At 59.5% G+C, this 26044-nt stretch overlaps 2 protein-coding genes and 1 long non-coding RNA gene across 4 annotated transcripts; 1 reads left to right on the forward strand and 2 right to left on the reverse strand.

The window, feature by feature from the left end:
• Positions 1-1458: 1458 nt before the first annotated feature.
• LOC107540403 (uncharacterized) lies at positions 1459-9429 on the reverse strand. Of its 2 annotated transcripts, XR_015716352.1 has the most exons (6): positions 9344-9429; positions 5381-5541; positions 4848-5055; positions 4481-4721; positions 2952-3495; positions 1459-1689 (listed from the first exon to the last, which is right to left on the reverse strand). It is a non-coding gene; the product is annotated as an uncharacterized LOC107540403 (long non-coding RNA). The 2 variants fall into 2 exon arrangements; XR_015716353.1 differs by lacking the exon at positions 2952-3495 and having other exon boundaries at positions 1463-1689.
• MESP2 (mesoderm posterior bHLH transcription factor 2) lies at positions 9295-11603 on the forward strand. Its single transcript, XM_087829099.1, has 2 exons — positions 9295-10134; positions 11210-11603. The coding sequence occupies exons 1-2, from the start codon at positions 9295-9297 to the stop codon at positions 11474-11476; spliced, it is 1107 nt and encodes a 368-aa protein (XP_087685225.1). The 3' UTR covers positions 11477-11603.
• A 1712-nt stretch (positions 11604-13315) lies between these two features.
• Positions 13316-25785, reverse strand: ANPEP (alanyl aminopeptidase, membrane). Its single transcript, XM_016217165.2, has 20 exons — positions 25046-25785; positions 24175-24317; positions 23920-24056; positions 23378-23504; positions 23133-23287; positions 22688-22801; positions 22453-22596; positions 22243-22308; positions 22025-22090; positions 19981-20156; positions 19698-19777; positions 19040-19170; positions 18895-18950; positions 18076-18223; positions 16834-16925; positions 16412-16522; positions 16129-16296; positions 15070-15210; positions 14732-14813; positions 13316-13899 (listed from the first exon to the last, which is right to left on the reverse strand). The coding sequence occupies exons 1-20, from the start codon at positions 25666-25668 to the stop codon at positions 13750-13752; spliced, it is 2910 nt and encodes a 969-aa protein (XP_016072651.2). The 5' UTR covers positions 25669-25785; the 3' UTR covers positions 13316-13749.
• Between the last annotated feature and the right edge of the window lie 259 nt (positions 25786-26044).

Genomic DNA, 26044 nt, shown 5'->3' on the forward strand with positions numbered 1-26044 from the left:
CCGTGGCCGGGGAGGAGCTGGGGGGCGACGTGACCCGCGGCGCGCGCGGCGCCCCTTGGGGCCCCTGACCCCCGGCGGGGGGGGCGGGGCTGAGCCCGGGCCGGGCCGCGCCTGCGTGAGCGTCTGCGCCTGCGCGGGGCCGCCGTCGGGGAGGACGGGGGGGGGGGGGTACCGCGCGTGGGGCCGGCGGGGCGCTGCAGGCTGACCCCCCGGGGCCCGCGCGGCCGACAGGGGCCGGCGCAGCGAGTCACCCGGCGAGGCCCCGGCCCGCCCACCGACGGCGGCGGGGCGCGGGCCACGTGCGCGCAGCTTCTCCCGCCGCCGGCTGCCCGGGCTCGGGGCTGGGGGCGCGGGGGGCTCGGGGCGCGGGGCGCTCGGGGCGCAGGGGCTCGCTCGCGGGGCGCAGGGCCGGGCCGCGGGGAGGCCCCGGGCGCGCAGAGGGGCGCGGGCTGGGCCGCGGCGTCTCGGGCCGGCGGCCGCTTTATCCGGGGCGCGGGGTGCGAAGGGGCCCCCTCCGGGCCTCATCAGCACTTCAAAGCGGGCTCGGGGCCCGGAGGGGCGGGGCCTGGACCCTTGAACCGACGGGGGCGAAGGTGCCGGCCCCACCTGGGCCGTCGGGGGCATCAGACCCGGCGCTCGGCCTCCTGCCCGCGCCCAGCCCCGGGTGTGGGGCCGGCTCAGCAGGTGAAGGAAGCAGATCACAGGCCTGCAAGCCCAGTACCTAGGTCTGGGCTGTCTTCCCCTGTTGGGGACCTTATGCAAATAAATGAATTTTCTGGCACCTTCGTTTCTAATTTGTATAATGGGATCCTAGGGACTTGCTTGCTGCCTCCAGGTCTGCAGAATCAGCGAGGGACCATGCGTGAGGCCCTGATTCCCGCTGGAGGGGAGGGGAACAATGATCCATCCCTCCTCTGAGGCGGGCTGGGCCTGGACCACCCTTCCAGGGTGCTGGTGAGCTGGGGAACCACTAGTGGGAAGCTGTCCCAGGCACCCCAAACAAGCTGGCCAAATCTGGTCGGGTTGCTGGACATCTGAGCGGAGGGATGGGTGAGCCCGAGGCCCTCCAGGACACCCTGAGCCTGGCAGCATCAGGGCTGGGCCTGTGGCCACCCCTATCCTCTAGCTGGGGTCCTGTCACTCTGGGGCAGGTGTGACAGGCTTTGCCAATGAAATGAGTGGAAATGACACAGAGAAAGCGTTTGACAAAATTCAGCACCCCTTCAAGATAAAAATTCTCAGCGAACTAGGAACAGAGGGGAACTTTCTCAATCTGATAAAAGGAATCTACAAAGAACATATAGTTGATATCATACCAAATAGTGAAAGACTGAAAGCTTTCCTCCCAATACTGAGAAAAGGGCAAGAATGTCTGCTCCTTCCCACACCTATCCAGCATTGTCCTGGGGAGTCTAGCTTGTGCGGTAAGAAAAAACAAAAGGCATACATACGGATTGGAAAGAATTAAATTGTCTCTATTTACAGACAACATGATTGGCACACAGGAAATCTCGCAGGGAATTCACATCGCCTCCCTGACCCCTCGGGCTGGAGTGTGCACCCCGTCATCACAGCTACTTCCTGCACCATGTCTCCAGCTGGACTGTGCGGTACCTGGCACCTGGCTTCCTGGTCTAGAGAAGTGTCAGGTCTGTTTTGCATCCTCCATAGTTTCAGGCCTTGTGAGAGCTGGTAGGAGAGAAAGCAAAGCAGCTTGGTACCTTCTCCCCGGGCATCTCTGCCCACCACCACCCCTCCCCTTGTCTCTCTTATCTTCTGTGCACTTGATCTCCTCTAACATCTTCTATACCCCCTCCTCTGTCTGTCCCAGAAATGCTTATGCCCACTGACACCCAGGAGAGGCAGTGCCAACCTACCCTGGGTGCACAGCGTAGGACCCTGTTAACATTCACTGGGCTCTTACACGGGAGCCACTGAGATCTGGAGCAGGAGAGGGCACCATAAGTGGTGTGTGTGACAAGGGGTCTCTGGTGTCAGGACTGAGGGACGGTTAAAAGGGTCCAGGGGTGAGTGTGGAGACAAAGAGCCCACAAACATGGCAGGGAAGAGGCAAGGTCTTCAGTCCTAAAGGCTAACAAATTAGAGGCGCCACATGGCAGTCCCTCCCTCTCCTGTCACCCCTGGGGTCTCTGGGCCCAGACTGTGCAAAGCTCTGGTCAGTGGGCCTGATGGAGCCAAGTAGGGGCAGAGAAGGGACCCCAACCTGGAGCCTGGGTTCTGCCACCTCCTGCCAGCCAGCCTCCCTCTTCCCTTTCCCCATGCCTCTGCCACCTTTGATCTCCTTATCACCAGCGGCTCTGGTGGGTTCATTTGGGAGCTGCCCGAGTTAATGAGTTCTCCGGGCAGCAGGGCCCACACGCTCTCCTGCTGGGGTGAGGACTTCACACCTCAGGGGCCTGTGTTTTGACAAGTGCCTGAGCCAGTGGCTGCTGCCCCCCCCCCCTTGCTTGCCCTGCCTGCCAAAGTGTAAGGCTGGGAAATGAGGCCTGGGGGCAGCCCTGCTGGGCAGAGGTGAGAGTTCAATGGGGTCCTCAGCCGGGGTGGGGGGCAAGCCAGACAGGGCAGCACCCCCATAGACTGGGGAACAGGCCTTAGCCTTCCTGCTAGGAACCGGTGGGTCTCCTCAGGCCAAGCCTGGGTCCTAGCGCTTCCCCCCCAACCTCCCAGCCCCGGTGCCCTCATTTCCCGGGCAGACCCTCTGACACAGGAGTGCGAATCAAAGGTGCTATGTCAACATGCCCCTTGCAGCCCTTAATCCCTGTTCCGCTGGAGCCGCAGCCCCCAGGGGAAGGAAGCAGCCCTTGTACCTGCCAGCCTGCTTAGCGTCAGCAGACGCAACCCCTGGGAAGCTCCTAATTTGGGGGTCCCCCCCAACCAGCCTGAGAAGCAAGCCCTTTCAGGGGAGCAATTGTTATTTATGAAGCCCTCACCTTCAGACAGCCTGGACAGCCCTCTGGCGTGTGGCCAGTGTGGATTGGAATCCTTGTCCTGGCGTGTCCTACCTGTGTCACTCAGTGTCCACCTCTGGGCCCCAGCATCTGCCTCTGTGCCTCGGGGTGAGTGACACCAGCTGTGCTGATGTGGGGAGGATACAGTCACATCCCACAGACCTGCTCCCTGCAGCACCCATGTGTACACTCACGACCGACACTTGGGGCCTGGGGCTGTGCTGGGCCTTGGCCGGGTCTCCACTCACAACTGTGCTGTGAGGCGGGTGTTACTGACTCATATTGTAGATGAGGGAACAGAGTGGTGAGAGACTGTCCCATGTCACCTGGCTACAAAGGGCAGAGTTGGGGTCTGTTTGGCTCTGTCTGAGGCCACAGCGGGTGTTGCCCCCTGCCACTCTGAGTCTGGGGAGGTTTGGGGGCTCCTCTTGTCCAGGAGGGCTGCCCTGAGAGTGAGAGTGCCAGGCTGGGGGTGAGGTCCTGGACTCCTAAAGCCCCTGCGAAACCTTGCTCCATGCCAAGAGACCTGTGGAGATGAAAAAAAGGTTTTCAGACCCACACTGGATGTGCCAAACCACAGTCCCTAAGGATGGAGCCAGGGGGTCTGGGTCTGAAAAGTAAAATCTCCCCAGGATTAGGAGACCTGGACACTTCTGAGAAACCGTGGCTCTCGTGAACCCCCCAATGCAGAGAGTAGAAAAGGCCCTGGGAGTGCAGTCTCCCCCCCACCCACCATGGATCCGAAGCATCCTCTGGGTCTCAGATGAGTGAGAACGTGCTAGGGCTGGAGACAGGGCTGAGGCTGCCTGGAGCCCAGAGCAGCCAGAGGTCCCAGCACGGAGGCTCCCAAATCCTCGAACTCCTCCCTCCTTCCCCAGCGGCCTCCCAGCTCCAGCCCAAGGCTCCCTCCTAGGGAGCCCCTTCCAACTGGGATCACCCCCTCTCCTCACACCTCTGGCTCCCGGAGCCACTGAGTTGGCAAGCCATATGGAATAGATTATTCTGGAACCACGATAATCTGATTATCTTGGCCATGGATCAGCTGGATATGCAGCCAGTGGAAGTCACAGGAGGCAGAGGGGTGACGAGGAGGGAGGGGGTGGGAAGAAGGGGAGAGATTTGGCAGATTGCAGGGAAGGATCCAGAGAAGCACAGAAATCTCCGGTCCTGGGGGCCAGGTGGGGAAAGCAGGGCAGTGGACCGAGTCTGTCCTTAGGGGAGTTACATGCTGCTGCTTTTCATCTGGGTACCTGGAGGGAGGTCAGGGCTTTATAGTGGAAGGCGGGAAACAGGCATAAATACCGTTTCCCCGGCTGTAACATGGGAGCAGGGACTCCCGCCTGCCTGCCAAGATGTCCTGGGAGCTCTGCGTCTCAGGCCACAGTGTCAGCCCCACGGGTACAGTGGATGGACAGGTGTACAGGACACACTGTCCTTGCAGTCCCAGCCGTGCCAGCAGAGGGCGCTGCCCAGCCGCCTGGGATCTTGGGATCTGTAAAGGGCAGACCTACCTCTAACCAGCAGAGGCCTTTTCCTGGAGCCAGGGTCCGGGCAGGGTGCAGCGGTGGGCACCAGGCGCTAAGTGGATGTGTCAGAGGTGTTGGGGTCACTTAAGACGTGGGTGAAGCTGGTTCAGCGCTGGTGTGATGGTCTCCGGGACCCCTACAGGCCATTTGCTTTTCCCGACTCATTTTGCTCATCTGTCCAACTGGGAAAAACACATCTGTGTGCAGAGGCAGAACAAGACGGAGCCTAGAGAACGGGAGAAGGGGAACTGGCTCAGGGGGGCTGGGGACAAGCAAGGCTCAGGTCCCCCCACCCCTCTTCCCTACACACAGCCCTGAACAAAGGTTGAAAACAGTCAAACCACAAACTGACCCAAACTCCAGACGGGGACACCTCGGGCTCTGTGCCCTTGCCAGCGCCCTGGTGAGGATTTGCAGGCCCAGCTCGGCTGCCAACTTGGGGCACATCCAGCCTCTCCAGAAAGCACAGGAGCAGCTCTCTCCAGGCAGGATGTACAGGTTTCGGGTTCCTCCGAGCCAAGCCCAGCCCTGGCTGAGAGGTGCCAGAATAGCCATTAGTCCTGGCAGGAGGGGGAGGTGCGCACTCAGGGCCAGCCCGGGCCACAGGGCTAGAAACCCTAGCCTGGGCTCCCACACCAAGTCGCTGGGTGTCTAGGGCCCTCAGCCGGCTCCAGGCCCTCCTTCCCAAGGGCAGGGTAAGGAGGGCACCCACTCCACCACCCCACGGGTACCTCAATTTAGACTCAACAAAAAGCAGTGGGGGCTCCTAGGCTGAGCAGGAATGCCTGGGCAGGGCCTGGGGTAGTGAGGAGCCTCTGGACAGGGGCATCCCTGGGCCAAGTGGGGAACATCTATCTGGAGGAAGTGCCCAGAGCTTAAACTGACCAGATGATGAATCAACCGGAGGACAGGATGAGCTGTCCTCAGCTCTGGGGGGCCTCCCAGCGAACGCAACCCTGGATGCAGCCCTCGCCTGAGCCGAGGACGCTTTCTTCACCCTTGGAGGTGATGCCGCAGCCCAGGCCCTGGGCACGCACACTCAGCACCTGGAAAGGGTGGGCACACTAGTGAGGCACCCCAGGTGTGCTGGCACAAGCCACTGGCAGCCCAAAACTAGGTGGAGTCCCCACCTCTGGGGCCCCAGGGGCTGGCCAGAGGCTCCAGACCAGTCTCAGTGGCCCCCCTGATGGGGATTCATCCCGATTAGAAAAGATTAAAGGTACACGGCCTAGCCATTGGGCTACCCTGGCTGTGCCCAGAGTTACCACCAGCACCTGGGCCGTGGAAGGACGGTATCTGGGCAGGTTGACTCAGGGCTTCTGGAGTGAGGGGCCCAACCAGGCCCCCCGACCTCCCTTGCCATCCCAGGGACCTAGGATCTGCCTTTCCCCCCGGGCCCCCCAGAGTGGGGACCTGCAGCCTCCCACCCTCACCCCAGAAGTGCATTCCAGGGTTTCTAAGGGGGCCTGCTGCCCGGCTGTTTTGGAGGCCCCTGCACACCCTCGTTCCCAAGTCGACACCTTGTGCCCTGAGGGAGGCAGCCTTGTGTCAACAGGCAGCGTGGAGGTGTGAAGGCAGCCACAGTGGCCAAGGGGTTGGCTGGGCTGGCCCTCACCGCTGGCTGGTAATGAGAATACCACATGGGCCCCTGCAGCCCCGCAAGGGCTGCCTCCCTCTTTCCCTCCCATGTTCCCACAGCTTGTCCACCCCCGGGGCCTGGAGGGGAAAGAAGACCTATGGGGCAGAGGCCAGGCCATAACCCAGCTCAAGCCTTGGACCTGCTCCGGGGGGCCCTGTACGGCTCGCTGGGGAGAAGAGCAGGTGCAGAACAAATGGGGAGGCCTGGGGCTAGTCCAAACCAAGACAGAAGGCTAGGCTGCCCCGCCAGTGTGGCTCAGCGGTTGTGCATTGACCTATGATCCAGGAGATCTTGGTTCGATTCCCAGTCAGGGCACATGCCCAGGTTGCTGGTTTGATCCCCGGTCGTGGCACATAGGGGAGACAACAGATCGATGTTTCTCTCTCAACTTCTCTGTCTTCCTCTCTCTCTAAAAATCAATACAAACATATTCTCCGGTGAAGAGTAAAAAAAAAAAAAGAAGCATGGGACTGAATGTTTTCTAAGTCCATTCTGCCCTCAGGAAAAAGTAGTTTGGTATTTTCTTAACCTTGGTTTAAACCCTTTTAAGCCATGAAATGTTGCATAACTAACAGCTCCTTTCCAAAGAAAGCCTATTTGAAATCAGGCATGGCTAACCGATTCCATCTACTTTTTGTGTTAGGGATAAATTAAAGCTTCCTCTCCTCATTCATAGCAGCTACAATAAACCAAACAACAGCTGCCCTGACCTACTCCGGGGTCAATTAATACCTCATCATAACGTTACAGCGGTAACATGAGCATCTTTTCTCCAGTAGATTTTAAAATAAGTTCTGGGAAGAAAGTGATGTAATTTCATCATTGAAGGTCTTTCTGGACGTCCTGCCACTTTCTTCCACCCAGTTACAATTATCCTCTACGGCCCTGGCGGGTGTGGCTCAGCATCAACCCAGGAACCAAGAGGTCACCAGTTCCATTCCCGGTCAGGGCACATGCCCAGGTTGCAGGCTGGATCTCCGGTAGGGGGCGTGCAGGAGGCAACTAACCAATGTTTCACTCTCACATTGTTTTTCTCTCTCCTTTCCTCTCTCTTAAAAAGCAATAGAAAAAAACTTTAGAATAAATAAAATAAAATTATCCTCTATGACTGAAATGGATGAACACTGAAACCAACTATGACCAACTGAGCCAGCTACATACGTACGGAGATAAAATGTTCTAATACAGGGTATCCTCCCAAAAATGTGGACACACTTTGAATAATTGTAAAGGCAGTGTTTATTAAAATACATTTCATTTTCAAAATGTAATAGAATCTACAGATATTGGGGGTATACATTTTTGGGGGGATACCCTATATATGCTATTGAATGAAAAAAGAACAAGCTACAGGCAGGTATGTGCAACATGCCACAATGTCACCTCCTTTGTACTATGTGTGCATGTTGACTGATGTGGAAGCAAGGACCAGGTCTAGAAGGTCACCTGACAAAACCTTAACGACAGCTATTACCTTTGGGGGGGTATTTACAGGGCTTCCGCTTCATCGCTATTAATGTTTCCAATTCTTACAAAGAAAATGTACTCGTTACGTAATTTGTGTAACTAAAAGTTAATTTTTAAAAACAGCCATAAAAACACCAGGCCATTTACCACTTCAGGCTGGTACGGGGGCTCATCCATTCCTGACACCTAGGGAGCACCTTGGCAAGTCCCACTGCCAGGCCTTTGCTTGTGCTGGGCCCACATCCAGAATGCTCTCTATCGGCCTCTCTCCCTACCCTGGTCCCACGCATGGTTCAAGGCCCCGGCTGTGACCTCTCCCCCTCTGTGGCCAGAGCTCCAAGTCAGCCCTCTTTCGAAAAAATCACAAAGGACATTGATGCCTCCTTTAAACTGTAATTATTGCTGAGGGATGAGAGTTTTTACTTTATAAACTTTACTATGTCCAAGTTTATACTGTGAGACTGTGGGTAGATATGTAATTATTATTCCTGTTTTACAGAGAAGGCTCAGGCACCTTAAGGGCCCTGCTCAAGGGCACACAGCCAGTTAGTGGTGGGCCTACTTATAATGGCCTGTTCGCTCGTCTCTCCGAACAAAACAGAAATCTCATGGGAGTGGAGAACACAAGTGGCTTGTTCACCCGTGGTGTGCCTGACACTTACCAGCCGCTAAATAAATACAAATGAAATTAATAATGCCAACGAGCATCTTGACATGTAAGTACCTTCTTGATAAAACGACAGCACCAAACATTCAGCCCACTTGGCCGGTGGGCACTAAGTGTTTCTGTGGATGGTTCCACTTAGGGCCAGCAACCGTCCAGCTGGTATTTTTGTAATTCCTGCTGATGATGAGGAAACTTGAGCCTCAGAGGAGTTAAGTCATTTGCCCAAAGTAGTCACATAGCAAATAAAGAGGATCTGACTGGGGCAGGCCGGGGAGGGGGGCCTACCCTTCCCCATCTCCCATCCACCACACCCCATTCATGCTTCCCAGGCTGCTCTGTTCTAATTTCTGGAACAAAACTGTGGGCAGTGAGATGACTTTCTTGGGTGTCCCTCTGCAAATCAGCAAGTGCAGGTTGCAGAGAACCCAAAAAGGGTCCACCTGCGCGGCCCCCCCTCACCCCTCCATCCCCCATCCCTGTCGCAGGTCCCTCGGGGCCTGTCTTACAGGCACACTTTGTAGGCGCCGAGAGTAAGTTACTGGGCACAGCGCCCCCCTGCGGACTGGTGATGAGAGAGGCGGCCACTCTTGGCGGGGGTCCAGGCCTCGCTGGAGGGGCAGCTTGGGCGGCCGGAGACGATGGCATTGCCCACCTGCCCACGGTGGTCGGGCTCCCGGGCTCTCACCCTGCCCAGCGGACTGGACGGGACGGGGCGGGGCGGGGTGGGGTGGGGGGGAGCCCGGTGAGAAGCTTAGCAGCTCCATCCAGATGCGAATTGTCCCTCCCACACTTCCCGGGCTGCAGGGGCCTCCATTAGAGCCCCTGAGGGGTCAGAATCCACACCTCCGCAAATGGGCCCCGCTTTCCCAGGGCCCCCCCTGCGCAGACCTTCCCCGGGCTCTGTGGGTTTTGACACCTCCCTGCAACCTGGCGGGGGGCTGGGGGAGCGGCCACCTCGCACCTCCCGTCCCGATAAAAAGCTCAGGCCCGGAGGGGCCGGCGGTCCAGCCTCCCGCGGCCCCGGCCATGGCCCGGTCCCCTCCGCTGCAGACCACCGTCGAGCCCTGGATCTTACCCCAGGGTTGGGGCTGGGCCGGCCACGGTGACTCCACGTCGCCGGCCTCCTCCTGCTCCGACTCGTCCGGCTCGTGCCCCTGCGACGGCGCGCGCGGCCCTCCGCGGCCCGCGCCCCCGGCCCGCGGCGCCCGCGCCCCCGAGGCCGCCCCGACGGCGCCGGGCCGAGCGCGCAGCGCCCCCGCCGCGGGGCAGCGGCAAAGCGCCAGCGAGCGCGAGAAGCTGCGCATGCGCACGCTGGCCCGCGCGCTGCACGAGCTGCGCCGCTTCCTGCCGCCGTCGGTGGCGCCCGCCGGGCAGAGCCTCACCAAGATCGAGACGCTGCGCCTGGCCGCGCGCTACATCGCCCACCTGTCGGCCGCGCTGGGCCTCGGCGAGGGCAGCCCGCAGCGCCGGCGCCAGCGCCCAGCCCGCGGCGACGCGCCGCCGTCCCCTCGGGGCTGCCCGCTCTGCCCCGACGGCGGCCCCGCGCAGGCGCGCGGCCCGGGTCTCGGCTCAGCCGCCGCCGCGGGCTCCTGGGGCACCTGGGGGGCCCCTCCTGCCGGTCCCGGAGCCCTAGCGGCGCCCGAGCGCTTGGGAAACAGAATCCCCGACGTGGGGCTTTGGGGCTCACCCCCTTCCTGTCCTAGGATGCCGTCGCTTCCGCCAGTGTCCCAAGAAAGGGCCCCCGACGCGGCGCTTTGGACGCCGCCCCAAGCGGGTTCCGGAACGCAGACGCCGCCGCCGCCCCGGACCCCGGCCGCGCCCTGGGCGCCGCCCCCCGCCGCCCCGGAGCCCGCTGCCGCCTACCAGGTCCGGTGCCCCGGGTGCATCGGACCTGGGCTGGGTGGGGGGGCCCTAGTCTGCTCCGATCCCGAGCTTTGTGGGTCCCGATGGCCGAATCCCGCCTGCCTAGGGGGATGGAGCGGCGCTCACCTCCCTGGGGGAAGAGGCGGGCCCTGCGGAGCTAAGGCCGCCGCCTCCGGGAAGCCCTCAACCCTGTGCAAGAGGGAGGAAGCCTCAGCCTTGCTCCTTCCACCCTGGCCTCTGGAGGTGGCAAAGAGGCCTGGGGGGGAGGCAAGCGCCCCAATAAGGGCGGGGAGGACAGGGGGAGGCCACGTGGCCCCAGGCTTAGGGGCTTCCTGATGGATGGGCTTTGAGAATAGTGACTTTTCTGTTTGCTTCAAGCTTCATTCATTCATTCACGAGGCCCATGAGTCATGGTCCTCAAAATAGCGTATATTAGTTAATAACCAAAATGTATAGAATGCTGCATCCCCCCCCCAACACCATTCTTGGTCCTTGGGTGAGCTGAGTCATTCTGCCCTCCAGCGACCCTGCGAAGTCGGTATGACTGTCACCCCAATTTTGTCACCCCAATTTTGCAGAGGGGAAAGCTGAGACTGAAAGAGGTTCTGTGTGTCCTGGGAGCGGTGAATAGCGGAGCTGGGATTTGAACCCTGGCCGTGGGTCTGCAGAGTGGACACATTTTTAAATTTTTTTTTTTTTTTAATCCTCACTCGAGGATATTTTTTCCATTGCTTTTTAGAGAGAGTGGAAGGGAGAGAGAGGAACATGGATGTGAGAGAGACACATCGATTGGTTGCCTCTTGCGCAAGCCCAGACCTGGGCCGGGGATGGAGCCTGCAACTGAGGGATGTGCCCTTAACCAGAACTGAACCCAAGACTCTACAGTCTACAGGCCAACGCTCTAACTACTGATCCAAACCTGCTAGGGCCAGAGTGGACACAACCCCTTTGCTTCACTGCATTCAGGATGCCAGGGCTGCTTGGAGGCTGCCAGCCACACTCTGGGGAGCATCCAGGTTCGAGATCTCAGGGCATCAGGCAGTAGCCCACTAACCAGCTGATCTCGTCTCTCTTGCAGGGTATCTCTGTGTCTCCGGAGTCCTATCTGTTGCCAGAAACCCCACCCCTCCTGCCCGGCCCAGCATGCCAGAGACTCCAGCCTCAGACCCAGTGGGGATACTGGAACCACAGTGCAGAGGTGCTCCCCAGCTCAGAGGACCAGGGACCAGGCCCCACCTTCCATTTCAATGATGAAGGCCCTCTCCAGAGCTCAGGCCTGCAGCTCGGTGGCTGCCCTGAACTCTGGCAAGAAGATTTAGAGGGGGGCCACCTGAGCATCTTCTAGGGGCAGTACCCTGTGCTCCTAGATACCCTCAAAATGACCAGTGCCCTGAAGAGCACAGGCTGAGCTGCAGCAAGACAGTGGCTGCTCGACCACCAAGCTGGCAGGGCTGAGACTGACGGGGGGATGGACTTGGGGAGTGGGGTGGGGCGTGGGAAGACCCCTATATGCTTTGTGTTTAAAAAACAAAAAAAAACACAACACAAATTTGCTTCGGTCTGTTTTTCTTCTATCAACTTAAGTTTTTGTGGCCTCTGGGGAGGTGGGAGAGGTCACTGTACCCAGGCTGCTGCTTGCTGATCCCCAGATCTTGCCTTCCCCGATGGCCTTGAGTGCTAGACAGGGAGTGAGCAGCCTGGGTTCCAGTGGGCTCCGGCTCTGTGTGTGACCTTGAGTAAGTTTCTGGAAGCAGGTTTCGCTCTGCTTGTCCTTGCTACAGCTTGGGAGCTGGTTTCCTCCAGCCACACAGGGCCCTGTGAATGCCAGCCCTGTGAGCTGTCAGGTGGCCCGATGCAGATCTCCTTCCAGCTCTACTGAGTTTTGACTTAACCTCCCAGAGCCTGTTTCCTTATCAGCAAAACCTAGATAAAGACTGTCCTTACCTCTAGGGACTGTTAAGAACCAAATGAGATGATACATGTAAACACTGAGCTCAGCTCAGCGCCACGCACAGGGACTAGGATCCTTGCTGACTCTTCCCCCTGGAGGCCAGCTCTCCCCCAGGGACACTAGATGGTGGGGCTGACCCCTCCCCCAGTGGGGCCCAGCGCTCTGGTTCCCAGAAGGTCAAGTGCTAGCCGCTGCTGCTGGGCGCTGGCGACAGGAAAGGCTGGCCCAGAGGGGACCCGGTTGCTGGACAGACCCACCCAACCCTGGCTGGCCCGGCCCTACCCTTTGATGTGCAGACACCAGTGGAGCAGGGGGAGGGGTGAGCCTGTGAGGGGAGAGGGCCTTGACCCCAGAGACAGAGCTGAGGACCATGATAATAGCTGGCTCCTCTTAGCCGCCAGGCCAAGCGGTGAGTACACCGATTCCTTCCATCCACACACCGACCCTGGGATCAATCTTTATCGAGCAGATGAGGAAACCAAAGCCCAGGTTTCAGTCACTTGTCCAAGAAACAGCGGCTGATGCATCTGAAACCGGACCTCTGGACTCCAAGGCCCCAGTGGGAGCCCTGCAGGCCTTCAGCGTGTGGCCTCCCTGTCTCCCTCCTACCAGCCACCGATGCTCAGCAGGACCTTGTCGGGCTGAGGCCACGGGGAGCATCCTACCCCTTAGCTCTGTTTGCCAAGAAGTCCCCAGTAAGTCCACGGTGGGCTGTGGAGCCCATGGGTCCCAGGCCTTCTCCTCAGGCGGGCACCTGCCTTCTTTTAGCACCCTACTCTTGAAAACAACCAGGTTACAAATTGACATCGCACCCACCAGGACAGGAGGCAGCAATTGGTCCCACCTGGCCTGGACCCAGGGTTTGCCGCCCTCGGGGCAAGCCCGGTTCCCTTACTGTCCCAGGTGTGCTGGCTGAGGGCACTGTCAGGACCCCCTCTGGCCGAGCACCAGCCCCCCTTTCCCCACTTGCCATGGGAACACTGCACCCCAGGCCTGCCCTCGCCCCCCGTGTTTCCCGAGCACCCCGTGTCTCAGGCCTGCCACGGGAACACGGCTGAAAGGAGCATGCAGGCCGGCATCCGCAGGAAGGACTGGCAGCCAGGCGCCCCCCTCCCATGCTCCCCGCGGGTCCCAGGCCCCCCAGTGTCCCCCATCCACCCAGCTTCCTTCCAGCCGGTCTCCCAGCTGTGTGCAGGCCCACTCCCGTCCCAGTTTAGTCACGAGTCTGGAAGCTCACCTAGAAATCTTTTATCTATATTTTCCCTTAGCAAAAAAAAACAAATATACAGATCTGGTGTCCTGTTGAGTCTCCGGGTTCAGGGTCTTCATAGGAAGGTGAGAGAGGGCGCAAGGCAGCTCCCCAGGGCCGTCCACGGGCCACCCAGGGCTTCGCTCCACTGGCCCCTAGAGCTGGGTTTCCCTGAGATCAGCCCCAGGGCCCTGGGCGACAGGAGCCACGCCAGGCCTGGGGTGCGATTGGCACGAGGGGCGGGGGCTGGGATGTGCTTGATCAGTCCGGCCGCCAGGAGCTGGCTTGGCCCCACGGGGATGTGGGGTAGGACTCGGTCCCTGAGGGAAGGACGCTGGTGCCTCAGGCTCCAGGAATGGGGGCCCTGCGTGGGCCACGGTGGGCACCTCACGCGGGGGCCAGGTGACTGCACGGACTACTAGCTGTTTTGGATGAACCACTTGTGCACCAACTCTTTGTTTTCTTTCACCCACTTGATGTTGGCTTTGGTCTTCTCCAGGGCTTGCTCCAGGGCCCGGGTGGCGGAGCCGAAGCCCGTGTCCATATTGTTTCTCTTAAACTGCTCCAGCTGCCAGGAAAAGGGAGGGTCTCAGCCCAGGCTGGGTCTCTAGCAGGGTCTTCCCACTCCGGTTCTCGGGGACAGGAAGGGCCCCTGGGTCCCCTCCCCTGGGGCCAAGTCCTTATCTAGGGCAGAGCTAAAAAAATGACAGCCCCCCCAAGCCAGTGTGGCTCAGCGGTTGAGTATCAACCTAGGATCCAGGAGATTGTGGTTCGATTCCCGGTCAGGGCAGCTGCCTGGGGTGCAGGCTCCTCGATCCCCAGCAGGGGGCGAGCAGGAGGCAGCCGATCAATGACTCATCATTGATGTTTCTCTCTCTCTCTCTTCCTCTCTCTGAAATCAATAAAAACATATTAAAAAAAAAAAAAAGACAAATTGACCTAATGCAGTGACTTAACTTTGTTTGGCTTCTAATTCCAACATACCAAGGGCAAAAATAATTTTTTAAAAATTTGAAAACAGCCCGGGTATAAGATGATTATTAATTTTCTTGGGTTTGCTAATAACAGTGAGATTGTGTTTTAAAAATCCCTTTGTTTCCGATGGGACTAAAGTATTTAGTGGCAAAATTATATAATATCAGTGATCTGCTTGAAAACTGCCCACCCCCAAAAAAGTGTTGGGAAAAGGTTGGTAAGTGTCCAATCTGGGTAATGGGTACATGGAGGTTCACGGTCTTACTCTTTCCCATTTGCCTGCACAAGAATTCCAAGTGTGCTTCTTTGATGGAATTGTCACCCTTTGCATAGTCTGGACGCCCAGCTTCCCCTGGGAGCTGAACGGTGGCCGCCTCCCCCCCCCCCCCGGACTGGGATGGGCCCCAGGGTCCAGGGCCTCTTACCTGCTGCAGCTGGAGCTCGGTGGAGAATCGTCGAGTCACTGCCTGGATGAGGTTGGAGAAGGAGAAGGAGCCGCCACCGTAGCTGCAGGTTGGGGGTGGGGGGGGAATGAACCGTCAGGAGGGCGGGAGTTAACCCCGGGGGACAGACAGGCGCCTCTGTACTCTCCCAGCTGCCCTGTGATGGGCCCGTTTTGCAGATGAGATGAAATGACTCGCCCAAGGAGACTTGAACACAGGGTCCCTACGGTGCCCCCGCTTCTAGGCAGTGCCCCCCTCTCCCAACCCGGCTGTGCTCCCGGCACAGAGCCCCACCCTCAGGGCTCCCCTGCCCGACTTACTCGTTGAAGAGTTTCTTCCAGTTGCTCTGGACAAACTCCCAGGCCAGGGGTTGCCCGATGACGTTGCTGGCGATGCTGCTGATGGTGGAGGTGGCATCCTGCTTCCGGATGAGGTCAGGGTTTAGGGTGTAGCTCAGGTACCTGTGAGGGCAGGGAGCTGGGTGAGCGACCCCTTCCCAGGGCTGCTTCCAGATGATTCCACAGAGAACCGGGGCCGGGCAAAGGGCCCCGCCCTCCCCCACACGTCTCCTGCATCCGTGGCCATCCCCTCGGCTCGCCAAGGGCTGGAGGCCCCTGGGTCCTGCCTCCCTCTTGTGGATGGGACACTGAGGTCCCTACACAGGGTCATTGGCTAGTCCGGGTGTCATGCCTGACGTGGACCTGGTACCTGACAAGTATCTGAGAGTGGATGAAGGAAGGGGGGGGGTCTAGAGATGCGAGGCCTGGGCCAGGGAGGGGCCACTCCTGCCTTTGACACTAAGGGTGGCCCTTCTTTACTGGAGTACAGGAGCTGGCATCTGAGGCACGCAGTGGGAGCCAGGAGCCCTCATCAAAGGCTTGGGGGGTGTCCTAGCTGGTTTGGCTCAGTGGTTAGAGCGTTGGCCCACAGACTGAAGGGTCCCAGGTTCGGTTCTGGCCAAGAGCAGTAGCTCTGTACCTCAGGTGCAGGCTCCATCCCCAGCTCAAGGGCAGGAAGCAACCAACTGATGTGTCTCACAGCGATGTCTCTCTCTCTCTCCCTTTCGCTCTCTCTGAAAAGCAATGGAAAAAATATCCTCAAAAAAAAAAAAGAGACTGAGAGGCTGCAGAAGTCGAAAGCACAGGACATGAGCCCAGACCCGGGTTTGAATCTTGGCTCTATCGCTCATTCAGGTTCCCGGACCTTGGGCAAGCTGCCTTGCTTCTCCGAGCCTCAGCGTCTTCATCTGTAAAATGGGAACATCCTGCCCCAGGAGGGAGAGTGCGGAGGCCCCCCTGAGGCTGGCCCTTCCTCTCCCCCGTGGGCCGGGGATCCCGGGAGGGAGGGGAACTCCTCCAGCCCCACCCACGGGTCCTCACCTCTGCAGGATCCAGACCTCCTTGCTGCAGGCCAGGGCCGCTCGGAGCTTGTCAGCTTCATTTACCAGCGTGGCTTTTTGGAACTGGCTCCAGGCGAAATCCCACTCCTCCTCGCCACCCTGGGCGATGGCGTTGCAGTAGACAGTGGACCGCAGGTTGGGGTCGATCCTGGTGCGGGGTGGGGGTGGGGGGGAGTCAGCGGGGGAGCAGCCGCAGGGAGGGTGGGACAAGGGTCTGATAAAGACAGGGCTATGGGGACTGGAGAAGAGCAGGGGACACTCACTTATTATCGCTGGGGTTACGCATCCACTCTGAGAAAAGGTCGGACACCAGAGTCTTGCACTCAGGGAGCCCACTGGAGCAGGCGGTGCTGATGGCGTTAACCTCGTTGTACCTGCGGCCAGGGTGACACTTGGTCAGCACAGGATCCAGCCCCAGTTTCCACATCTAAGAATCTCAATGACCGTGCTGGCGAGGGGACTTCTGAGTTTCATTTTTGTACAAAGGCCAGATGGGCCCACAGGCCGCAGAGACTCTGGCAGGGCCTCCTGCTCCTAGGAGGGGGTCACTCCCTGCCTGGTGGTCCTACTCGGGCCAAGAGTCGAGAGGTCCAGGGGGGAACACAGCCCGGGTGTTGCTCTGGACTCCCCAGTCAGGGTCCCTGTGTCCCCCACAACCTCCAAACCCAGAAGAGGTTACACTCACTGGTCCATCAGTTTTTCTGGGCGCGTAGTCCAGTTCTTGGTGATGTTTTTAAAGTGAAGAAAGAGGGGCGTGACCTGTTTCCTCAGGTATTTCTGAGGGAAAGAAAACATGAATAGCTTCAAAGGGTAGACTCCAACCTGCCTGCCTAGAGCCCCAAGGAGCCCGTGATGTGGGTGGGCAGGTGTCACAAAGGCTAATGACCTCGGAGACAAAGCTACCAGAGGCTCAGGGCCTCCCCCAATGCCAGGCGGTGCTCAAAGGGGCCCACGCTAACCTGTTTCAGATGACTGATCTGAGGTTCCTCCTCCTGAAAGCCTCAGAAGTTCTAACACTCTAAGTATCATCCTTTTTTATTTTTAAAAAATATTTATTGATTTCAGAGAGAGGGAGAGAGAGAGAAACATCCATGATGAGAGTCATTGATCGGCTGCCTCCTGCACGCCCCCTGCTGGGGATCGAAGAGCCCGCAACCCCGGGTATGTGCCCTGACTGGGAATCGAACCGAGATCTCCTGGATCCTAGGTGGATGCTCAACCAACCGCTGAGCCACACCGGCCTGGCGTCACCATTTTTTTAATATAAGGTTGGGTCCCACCCCCACCCCCACACCCTGCCGCCTGATTAGAAATGTCCTGTGTTTATTGTGGGGCATTTAAAAAACAGAAAAACATGCAGGAAACACAAGCCACCCAGGAGCTCACCAAAACTACAATTTCCAAATTGGCGCCTCCCTTTTTCCCCTCCTACCTAGCAGGTCTACACCTCTGCAGGCCACACCTTCTACGTGGCATTGTCATGTGAGCCCCGCCCCACGGTATTAAAGTCCTCTGCGGACTCTGGTTTGACATGGTCTCTCGTCTGTCAGGCTTGTCAACCGGAACCCACAGCCAAACGTAAAGGAATAAATCCCGAAGAACAAAGAGGACAGGAGAGGAAAGGACAGTGGGAGAGGCGTCCAGACCGAGGATGTCACCATTTGGTTCCAGGTCAGGGCACAATCCCCTCGATGCCCAGCAGGGGGCGCGCAGGAGGCAGCTGATCAATGACTCTCTCATCATGGATGTTTCTCTCTCTCCCTCTCCCTTCCTCTCTCTGAGATCAATAAAGATATATTTACATTTCAAAAAAGAACAGAGAGCCCACAGAGCTCTGTCTCCCAGGGGCCATCGCCAGCTGGCAGCAGGGCCGGGTGGCCGGGTGGCCGAGCACATGAGCCCTGCAGTCGGCCTGGCCCCTCGGTACCTGCATGGGGCTGTAGACCTCGGAGCTGTCGAACATGAGCTTGAAGTAGTTCAGGCTGCTCAGGGCCGCCTGCCAGGGCAGGTATTCTGTCTCTTTGCCCAGGAAGAGGGTGTTGTTCAGCGCCAGGGTGACGGGAACCATGCGGGCACTGGGGACAAACAGAGGGGTTCAAGTTAGCAGCCCCAGCCAGTCCTCCCCGGAGCCTAAGGCCCCGGAGCCCCAGCTGAGCCAGCTCCAGCATTCACCAGGGTGGCGAATGTGGGTGCTGGGTGCTTCCACAAACAAGGCCGGCCCAGGCCTTGCCCTCACCCATTGCCAGTCACAATCCTTTGCTTATTACCACCATTTTAAAGATGCGGAAACGGAGGCCCAGAGAGGTGAAGGGACTTGCCCAAGGCCACACAGTTCTTTCCTTGGCCGACCTCTTGTCTGATTGTCTTGGCCACCTGGGCCTTTCTCCCTCCCACCTCCTCCTCAGGTTGTGTGAGCACATCCGGTTCATAAATGTCCATGTCTGTCAAAGAGCTTAGCGCCGTAGGCGGTCCCTGTTTGTTTACCCATGTTCTGTGTCACCTGCCTTGTCCTTCCCAGATTGTTCTAGCACCTAGCACAGCAGCCCGGCTCTGTGGAGACCAGGAAAAGCGTGGTCTCCAGAAGGGTGGGGACCACGGGAGGGGTGCACGGAGCCCACCTCCCTTGCGCTGTGTGCCTGGCTCACCGTGAGGACAGCTGGTTCTCACTATGGAAACCCACTTGCTCAAGTCACGAGGCCTCCCCGGCAGAGCCAGTCTGGGCCCGAGGATGTAAGGGGACACTCACCTGGCCAGGTCAAAGGCGTCGTGGATAACCTGGGCCCGATTGAGGACCGGGATGACCTACAAGGGGCAACAGAGGGTGTGACCTCAGGGTGCGGCCTTAGGCTAGGGCTGGGGCAGGGGACAGGGTGGGGGTGGCAGGCACCCACCGACAGGTCTGTCTGCAGCTGATTCTGAATCTTCCTCCAGTTTTCCTCATCATAGTTGACCTGGTAATAGCCGGTCACATTGACGTTCAGTAGGACCCACTCGTTGGGGGAGGTTTTGAACATAGGCTCGACTGTGGGGAGAGACCAGAGCTGGGGTGGGGTTGCCTGGGAGAGCCTAGGGGAGGCCCTTGGCCCTCCTGTCTCCAGGCCTCGGCAAGAGCAGCCTCCTGCAGCCTGGCAACAGCTGGCCCGGGAGCCTCTGGGGAGATGCCGAGGAGAAGGGGCTTCCAGAAGGCTGCCCAGCCGATCTCTGCCTCTGGCTGCCTGGGGACCTCAGTGCCTGGCACTGTTTCAAACATTTCAAGTGCACGGTCCCCTTTAATGCTCACACAATTCAAATGGGGGAGATACTGCACTCAGCCCCATTTTAGAGGCGAGGAAATGGAGACCAGGGAGGGGTGGTAACTTGCCCAGGGTCACACAGCTGGGCAGCCGCAGCAGAGGAGAGGTTAGGGCCCAAGAAGCCAGCTCCATTTGGGGAGTGAAATGATGAAGGGAGCCCCTGCCGAGGTTGCCACAACCCCCAGGACATGGGCCGGGAGCTGGGGGGGGGGGTCGAGGGGAGGGCCTGCTGTCCACAAGGACGGGGCTGAATTACTTTTGGTGGCACTCTCCAGCCACATGTGATTCTGGCTAGAGCCGTTTTTCAGAGATGAGACGGGAACGATCCACAGGTACCTGCCACGAGAGACCCGAGGTCGGGGGGTGAGAGGCGGCAGGTCGAGGCTCCCCCCTTCTGCCTGCTCCTGGCACCAAGTGGCCCATCCTCCTGGCCCACGAAGGGGAGCCTGTCGACAGCCACTGGGGCTGGGACCACAGCAGGCCAGGCCCCTGGGAACCCTCGCTGGGACACCTGCCCTGGGACCCCACCGTCTGCTCACTGGAAGGCTGAGGGGCGGGTGACGTTGGACTCGGGGTCAAGGAGGAAGTGTTTCTGAGAGATGTTGCCTGTCTTGGTGTCCACGGTGACGACGGGGAAGCCCATCTGCAGGATCCAGCGGTCCATGATGGCACTCACAGGCTGAGGCAGCTGGACCTGTGTCTCACTGTCCACGGCCTGCACCAGGACACAGAGGCCAGGGGAAACCAGTGTCACAGTCAGAGCCGGGCGAGAGCCGGGGACACGCACAGGGGGGCCTGGGGACAAGCTTAAGGTGGTCGTCACTATACTCCTAGGTCTTTTTTATCTTTTTCCACGCAAATACATTACTTTTTTTTTTTTTTTTCGTTTAATCTTCCCCCCGGGATATTGTTTCCATTGCTTTTCAGAGAGAGTGGAAGGGAGAGAGAGGGAGAGAGAGACAGAGAGGGAGAAACTCCGATGTGAGAGAGACACATGGATTGGTTGCCTCCCACACGCGCCCTGAGAGGGGCCCGGGATGGAGCCTGCAACCGAGGTACGTGCCCTTGGCTGGAATCGAACCCGGGACCCTTCAGTCCGGAGGCCGACACTCTAACCACTGAGCCAAACTGGCCAGAGCCAAATGCATTGCTTTTTGTAATAACAACAAAACCCCGACGACATCCGTTAATGACTGAGAAAATAGAAACAAGAACAGGGCAAGAGCCCGGCCGGCGTGGCTCAGGGGTTGAGCATCGACCTAGGATCCAGGAGGTCGCGGTTCGATTCCCGGTCAGGGCACAGGCCCGGGGTGCAGGCTCCTCGATCCCCAGCAGGGGGCGCGCGGGAGGCAGCCGATCAATGACTCATCATTGATTTTTTTTTCTCTCTCCCCCGCTCTCCCTTCCTCTCTCTGAAATCAATAGAAATATTTAAAAAAAAAACAAAAACCTGCACAAGAAAGCAGCCAGAAGAGCATGTGAGAGGGTGGGGCTGAGAAAGAAGGGGCTCAGAGAAAGAAGGAGTTGGCGGGGCAGCCGTCATGGAGGAGGGCTCACCTTTGCAGGGCAGCAGGAGTGGGAAACTGAGGCAGGGCAAGGAAGACAGTGGAAGTGGAGGGGAGGGACTGAGCCAGGGGGGGTGGAGGGGGAGGCGGACCAGGCTCATGGCAGGTGGAACGTGGGCTGGAGGTTGGCCAAGGGGACACTGGAGCCCAGCTGTGAACTCTGTGATAAAGCCCTGGGTCCCCCCCCCAAGCCCTCAGACCAGACCAGCCTTGGGCACCTGGGGGCTGGGGGGCTGGAGGGATGACAGTGGGGAGCAGCTGGCCGGGAAGCCTGGGGCGCGGGGTTCTGGAGGGGCCCTTGGGGTTGAGGAGGGCCTCAGGGAAGGGCTGGGGCAGCTGGGAGGGGCAGGAAGAGATGGGGAAGGAAGGAAAGCGGGCAGACTCCAGGCGAGGAGAGGCAGGGAGGGGAGGCGGGAGGGTTGGGGGCTCTCAGAGGGTTTGCCCTACACACAGGGGCCGCTCCGGGCCTGAGCAGACAGGAATGCAAGGTGGGGCCAGGTGGGAGGGTCCCCGGTTCCTGCTGAGGGTGCTGGGGTGCAAAGTCGTGCCGGGGAGGGGCCGGGAGGGCACAGGGCAGCCAAGACTGCTGAGTAGGTTGAACGACTGGCTCCAAAGTTCCCGGCAGAGGGGGGCTTGGGCGTGGGAACCGGAAGGGGCCCGTTTCCTCAACACTAAGATGAGCGGCTTCTTGGGCTCCCACCGTAGAGCTCACTACAGGGCAACCGAGGTACGTGCCCGTGGCCGGATTCAAACCCGGGACCCTTCAGCCCGCAGGCCGGCGCTCTGACCACTGAGCCACACTGCCTTGGGCCTGACTCATGGTTCCTCACACCACCTCCTTCAAGGGACCATCACAGGGCCCATTTTACCGATGACCAGCCCAGGCTCCAAATGTCCTGGCTGGGCTGGCGAGCAATGGGGCCGGCTACATTCCCTTAGGCAGGCACTACCCCCAGGGACGTCCAGCATCTCAGGACCCCCAACAAGATGGCTCGGGGGCGGGGGGGCTGTTACCCACCTTCTGTAGGTGCTCCCACAGGTCCTTGTAGGTGGTGCTGTTGTAGGCAAAGGTTGTGAGATAGGACTGTGGAAAGACAGGCCACAGTGAGGGCAGAGCTGCTGTCCCCCAGGCTCTGCCACTCCAGCTCCGTGGTTGGCTGGGCTTGGAGACAAGGGGCAGGGGCTGGAGGGAAACCTCCCCACCCGCACCCCCAAAGGCTGGCCAGGCCCACTCACCGCCAGGCCCTTCTTGAACACGTCCTCGGACAGGAAGCTGGACAGCATCCTGAGGACAGAGGCTCCCTGGGGGAGAGAATGGGGGCTCAGAGAGCTGTGCTGAGCCAGCAGGGGGACCCTGTGACCCCTTAGGGCTGGGACAAGTGCTCCCAGGGCCCCGGCTGCCATGGGGGCCCTGTCTGGGGCCTAGCAGGGAGGCTGGGGCAGCACCTTGCTGTAGGAGATGGCGTCGAACATCTCGCTGATCTGGGCGGGTGTGTTGACCTCCTCAGCGGGGGTGGACAGCGGGTGGGAGGAGGCCAGGGCGTCCACGGCCATCACGCGGTAAACCTCGTTCTGCACTATGATGTCTTTCTGCAAATCCCCGACGGCCATTAGTTACACTGCCCTGGGAGGGGTGACCCAGGGCCTCCCCCAGCCCCACCCCCAGGCCCCAGGGCTTCACCAGGTTCCAGCTGGGCTCGGCGCGGTCGGCACCCAGGTATTCCACGTAGGAGGCGAAACCCTCGTTCAGCCACAGGTCGTTCCACCAGGCCACAGTGACCAGGTTCCCGAACCACTGAGGGGGAGAGAGAGAGAGAGAGAAACATCAATGATGAGTCATCGATCGGCTGCCTCCTGCTCGCCCCCTGCTGGGGATCGAAGGGATCGAGCCCACAACTGGGGCCTGTGCCCTGACCAGGAATCGAACCCAGATCTCTTGGATCTTAGGTCGATGCTCGACCGCTGAGCCACGCCCACCGGGTGCTGACGACTCTTCTGACATTATGATGACCCCCCTCAGCTACCCTCCTCCCTTAGCTGCCGAGGGCAGAGCCAGGACCTGTGCTGTCGGTTGCCTCCCAGAGCCCCCCTTTCTTTCTCTGCACTCCCCATGCTGGGCAGGCTACCTGGTGGGCGAGCTCATGCGCGATCACGGTGACCACCCTCTCCTTGTTGCTGCTGGAGGAAGACTTCGGGTCGAACAGCAGGGAGTTCTCCCGGTAGGTCACCAGCCCCCAGTTCTCCATGGCGCCAGCGTTGAAGTCAGGCAAGCCGATCTGGTCTGGGGAGGCCAGGAGGTTGGCAGGATGGCCTCTGGATGCTGAGGCCCCTCCGCTGCCCCATCCCCCCCACCGAGAAACCCCTCACTCACCAGATTTTTTGAGTGGGTAGGGTGTGTTGTAATGTTCGGCAAAGAAGCTTAGGATGAGGCCTGTCACGTTCAGGGCATACTGGCCATGACCCGCCTCAGTTGCACTCGGCCGAGCCCAGATCCGGATCTGCAAAGAAGATGGAGGTAGGTCAGGGGCCCCTCTTGGGTCCTGGTGAAGGCCGAGTCCCAGGGTTTGGACCTGGTTAAACTAGGAGCCTGGTCAGCAGAAGAGAAGGCCGGAGGGGCAGAGTGTCTCTGAGGGGCTTTGAGTCCTAAGGAGGAGCCTTAGGGGGAGGGTGGCAATAGTCACAGCCACGGTCTGTCTGTCTGTCTGGCACCTGTGGGTTGGGAACTCCCTTCACCAGGAAGGACCCATTTTTCAGATGCAGAGACTGAGGGTTAGGGAAGTCCCCGAAGACGATTCGGAGCTGGGATTCAAACGCGGCTCGGACAACTCAGGGGCTGGGACACGGATGGACACACACAGGGCTGTCCCTCAGGGGGGCCCACCCCGGTAAGGACAGGGGGGCCCAGCTGCTTACCAAAACATCCTTCTCGTTCGTCTGCACGTAGGTGAATTCGCTCACGATGTAGGCCAGCAGGTAGGTGGACATCACAGGTGTGGTTTGGAACTCGGTGACATTCCAGGCAGGGTCTCCGTTAAATGGGACACTCTCGCCTGGGCGTGGAGCATTCAGGCGTGTGGGCCACGCGCCCCCTCTCTCCCGCCCCGCACCCCAGCCGGGGGCTGCCGCCGGCTCCCCAAGGCTGTGTGACCCCAGGACGGGCCTGCTCACCTTTGGGCAGCATGTTGGACAGGGCCGTGAGGTTATTGGGGTGAATGAGGGTGATGTTGAACCTGGCTTTCATAGCTGGCTCGTCAAAACAGGGGAAGGATTTCCGGGCATCTGCAGACTGCATCTGTGTCGTGGCCAGCACCCTGCCCAAAACAAGGCGTGAGAGGGCTTGCCGGTGGCACGCCTGTCCCCGTGGGGGGGACAGAAAGGGTGCACGGAAGGCTGGTCGGGCCTCATCCAGGCAGCCTCCGGGCCCCGATAGGTGGGCTGAGTGGGAGATCAGAGCTCCCCCTGGACTCAGGGTCAAAGTCCTAGCAGGCTCCATCCCTCTATTAGCTGGGAGGCCAGATTTCTCTCCTCTGAGTCTCAGTTTTCCTGTCTACACAAGGGGCACTTTCATCAGTCACCCCTGACTCCCTGAAGTGGGGTAGGGAGGCCACCCGGAAAGGGTTCGCTCTCTCGGCAGACGCAGCTCCCGGTTACTTTTTAAAATTTAAAATATGGCCCCGCCGGGCGTGGCTCAGCAGTTGAGCATCGACCTAGGATCCAGGCGATCAGGGTTCGATTCCCGGTCAGGGCACAGGCCCGGGTTGTGGGCTCGATCAATGACTCTCTTATCATTGATGTTTCTGTCTCTCTTCCCGCCCTCTCCTGTTCTCTCTCTGAAGTCAATAAAAATATATTAAAAAAAAAAAAAAATTTAAATATGTCATTATTGATTTCAGAGAGAGGAAGGGAGAGAGAGAAACACCCATGATGAGAGAGTCATGGATCGGCTGCCTCCTGCACGCCCCCTGCCGGGGATTGAGCCCCCCCTCCCATCATAGGCCGAGGCTCCACCGCTGAGCCGCACCGGCCGGGCCCAACTTACTTTTTGATGGTTCCGTCCATGTACTCGCTGCGGTAGAAACCGGCCAGGTCATCGGCCAGCTCTCCCTGGAACGTGCTGTTCATCTCGTACATGGTGCCCTTCTGCAGCGGGCCCTTCAGGTGCACCACCAGGTACTCGGTGACCTCCACCAGCTCAGTCTTATCGATTTCAGGGGCTGTGGTGCCCCCCAAGGCTTTCAGGGTCACCTTGTGCCCCTGGGGGGTGTTGGTGTAGTTGAGCTTCTTGCTGTGGATGATGATCGTGCTGGTGGGCTCCTGGCACATGAAGTGGACAGTGCTCCAGCCCTCGAAGATGTACAGGCCTTGCCCATTGGGGGTGAGGTGGGGCCTCAGCTTCACCTGGTAGGAGTCGGGCACCAGGGACTTGGGGAGACGGTATCGGTTCCACGGCTTGCTCTGGTCCAAGGTGGTGGGGGCCGTGGTGGTGGCCGTGGTGGTGCCAGAGGGGGCGGCGGTGGTGGGGCTCCCGGCGGAGACCTCGGCATTCTTGTTTTTCTCTTGGGCATACACCACGGACAGGGCGACGATGGTGCACACGGCCGCCACCCCCAGGACGATGCCCAGGATGCCTAGGCCCTTGGAAATGTAGAAGCCCTTGGCCATGGTGAGGGTGGGGAGGGAGCTCCGGAGGCTCAGGGTAGGCAGAGAACAGGGCAGCCTGGGGCGAGGCTTATATCCCAGAGGGGAGGAGCCCCGCAGCCTGCAGACTGGGCAAAAATTAACCAGGGCTCAGGCTGCCGAAGGTCACTAGGCTGGGCAGGGGGGTGCTCTGCCCAGGCTCTGGAGAGGAGATCCAGGAACTGTGCACCTGCTGGAGGCAAAGAGTATCCGGTTACAGGCTGCTGGCCACCCCAGAGCCCGCCGTCTGGCCCGCCTGACCGCTGGTGAAGGGTAGCGGGCAGGCCTCAGGCCAGCGGGCAGGGGAGCAGCGCTATCTAGGTGCCAGCTGAGATGATGGGGACAGAAGTGGGGTGGAGGT

Source organism: Miniopterus natalensis, chromosome 22, assembly GCF_054644295.1.
Source record: "Miniopterus natalensis isolate mMinNat1 chromosome 22, mMinNat1.hap1, whole genome shotgun sequence".
NCBI lineage: Eukaryota > Metazoa > Chordata > Mammalia > Chiroptera > Miniopteridae > Miniopterus > Miniopterus natalensis.

Bases quoted from the DNA above. Each gene is read 5' to 3' on its own strand.
- ANPEP (XM_016217165.2), bottom strand. From the start codon at position 25,668: ATGGCCAAGGGCTTCTACATTTCCAAGGGCCTAGGCATCCTGGGCATC. The intron at 24,318-25,045 runs GTAAGTTGGGCC...TGTTTTGGGCAG, and splicing joins ATGGACGGAACCATCAAAAA to GGTGCTGGCCACGACACAGA. The intron at 24,057-24,174 runs GTGAGCAGGCCC...CTCCACGCCCAG, and splicing joins GTCCAACATGCTGCCCAAAG to GCGAGAGTGTCCCATTTAAC.
- MESP2 (XM_087829099.1), top strand. From the start codon at position 9,295: ATGGCCCGGTCCCCTCCGCTGCAGACCACCGTCGAGCCCTGGATCTTA. The intron at 10,135-11,209 runs GTCCGGTGCCCC...TCTCTCTTGCAG, and splicing joins AGCCCGCTGCCGCCTACCAG to GGTATCTCTGTGTCTCCGGA.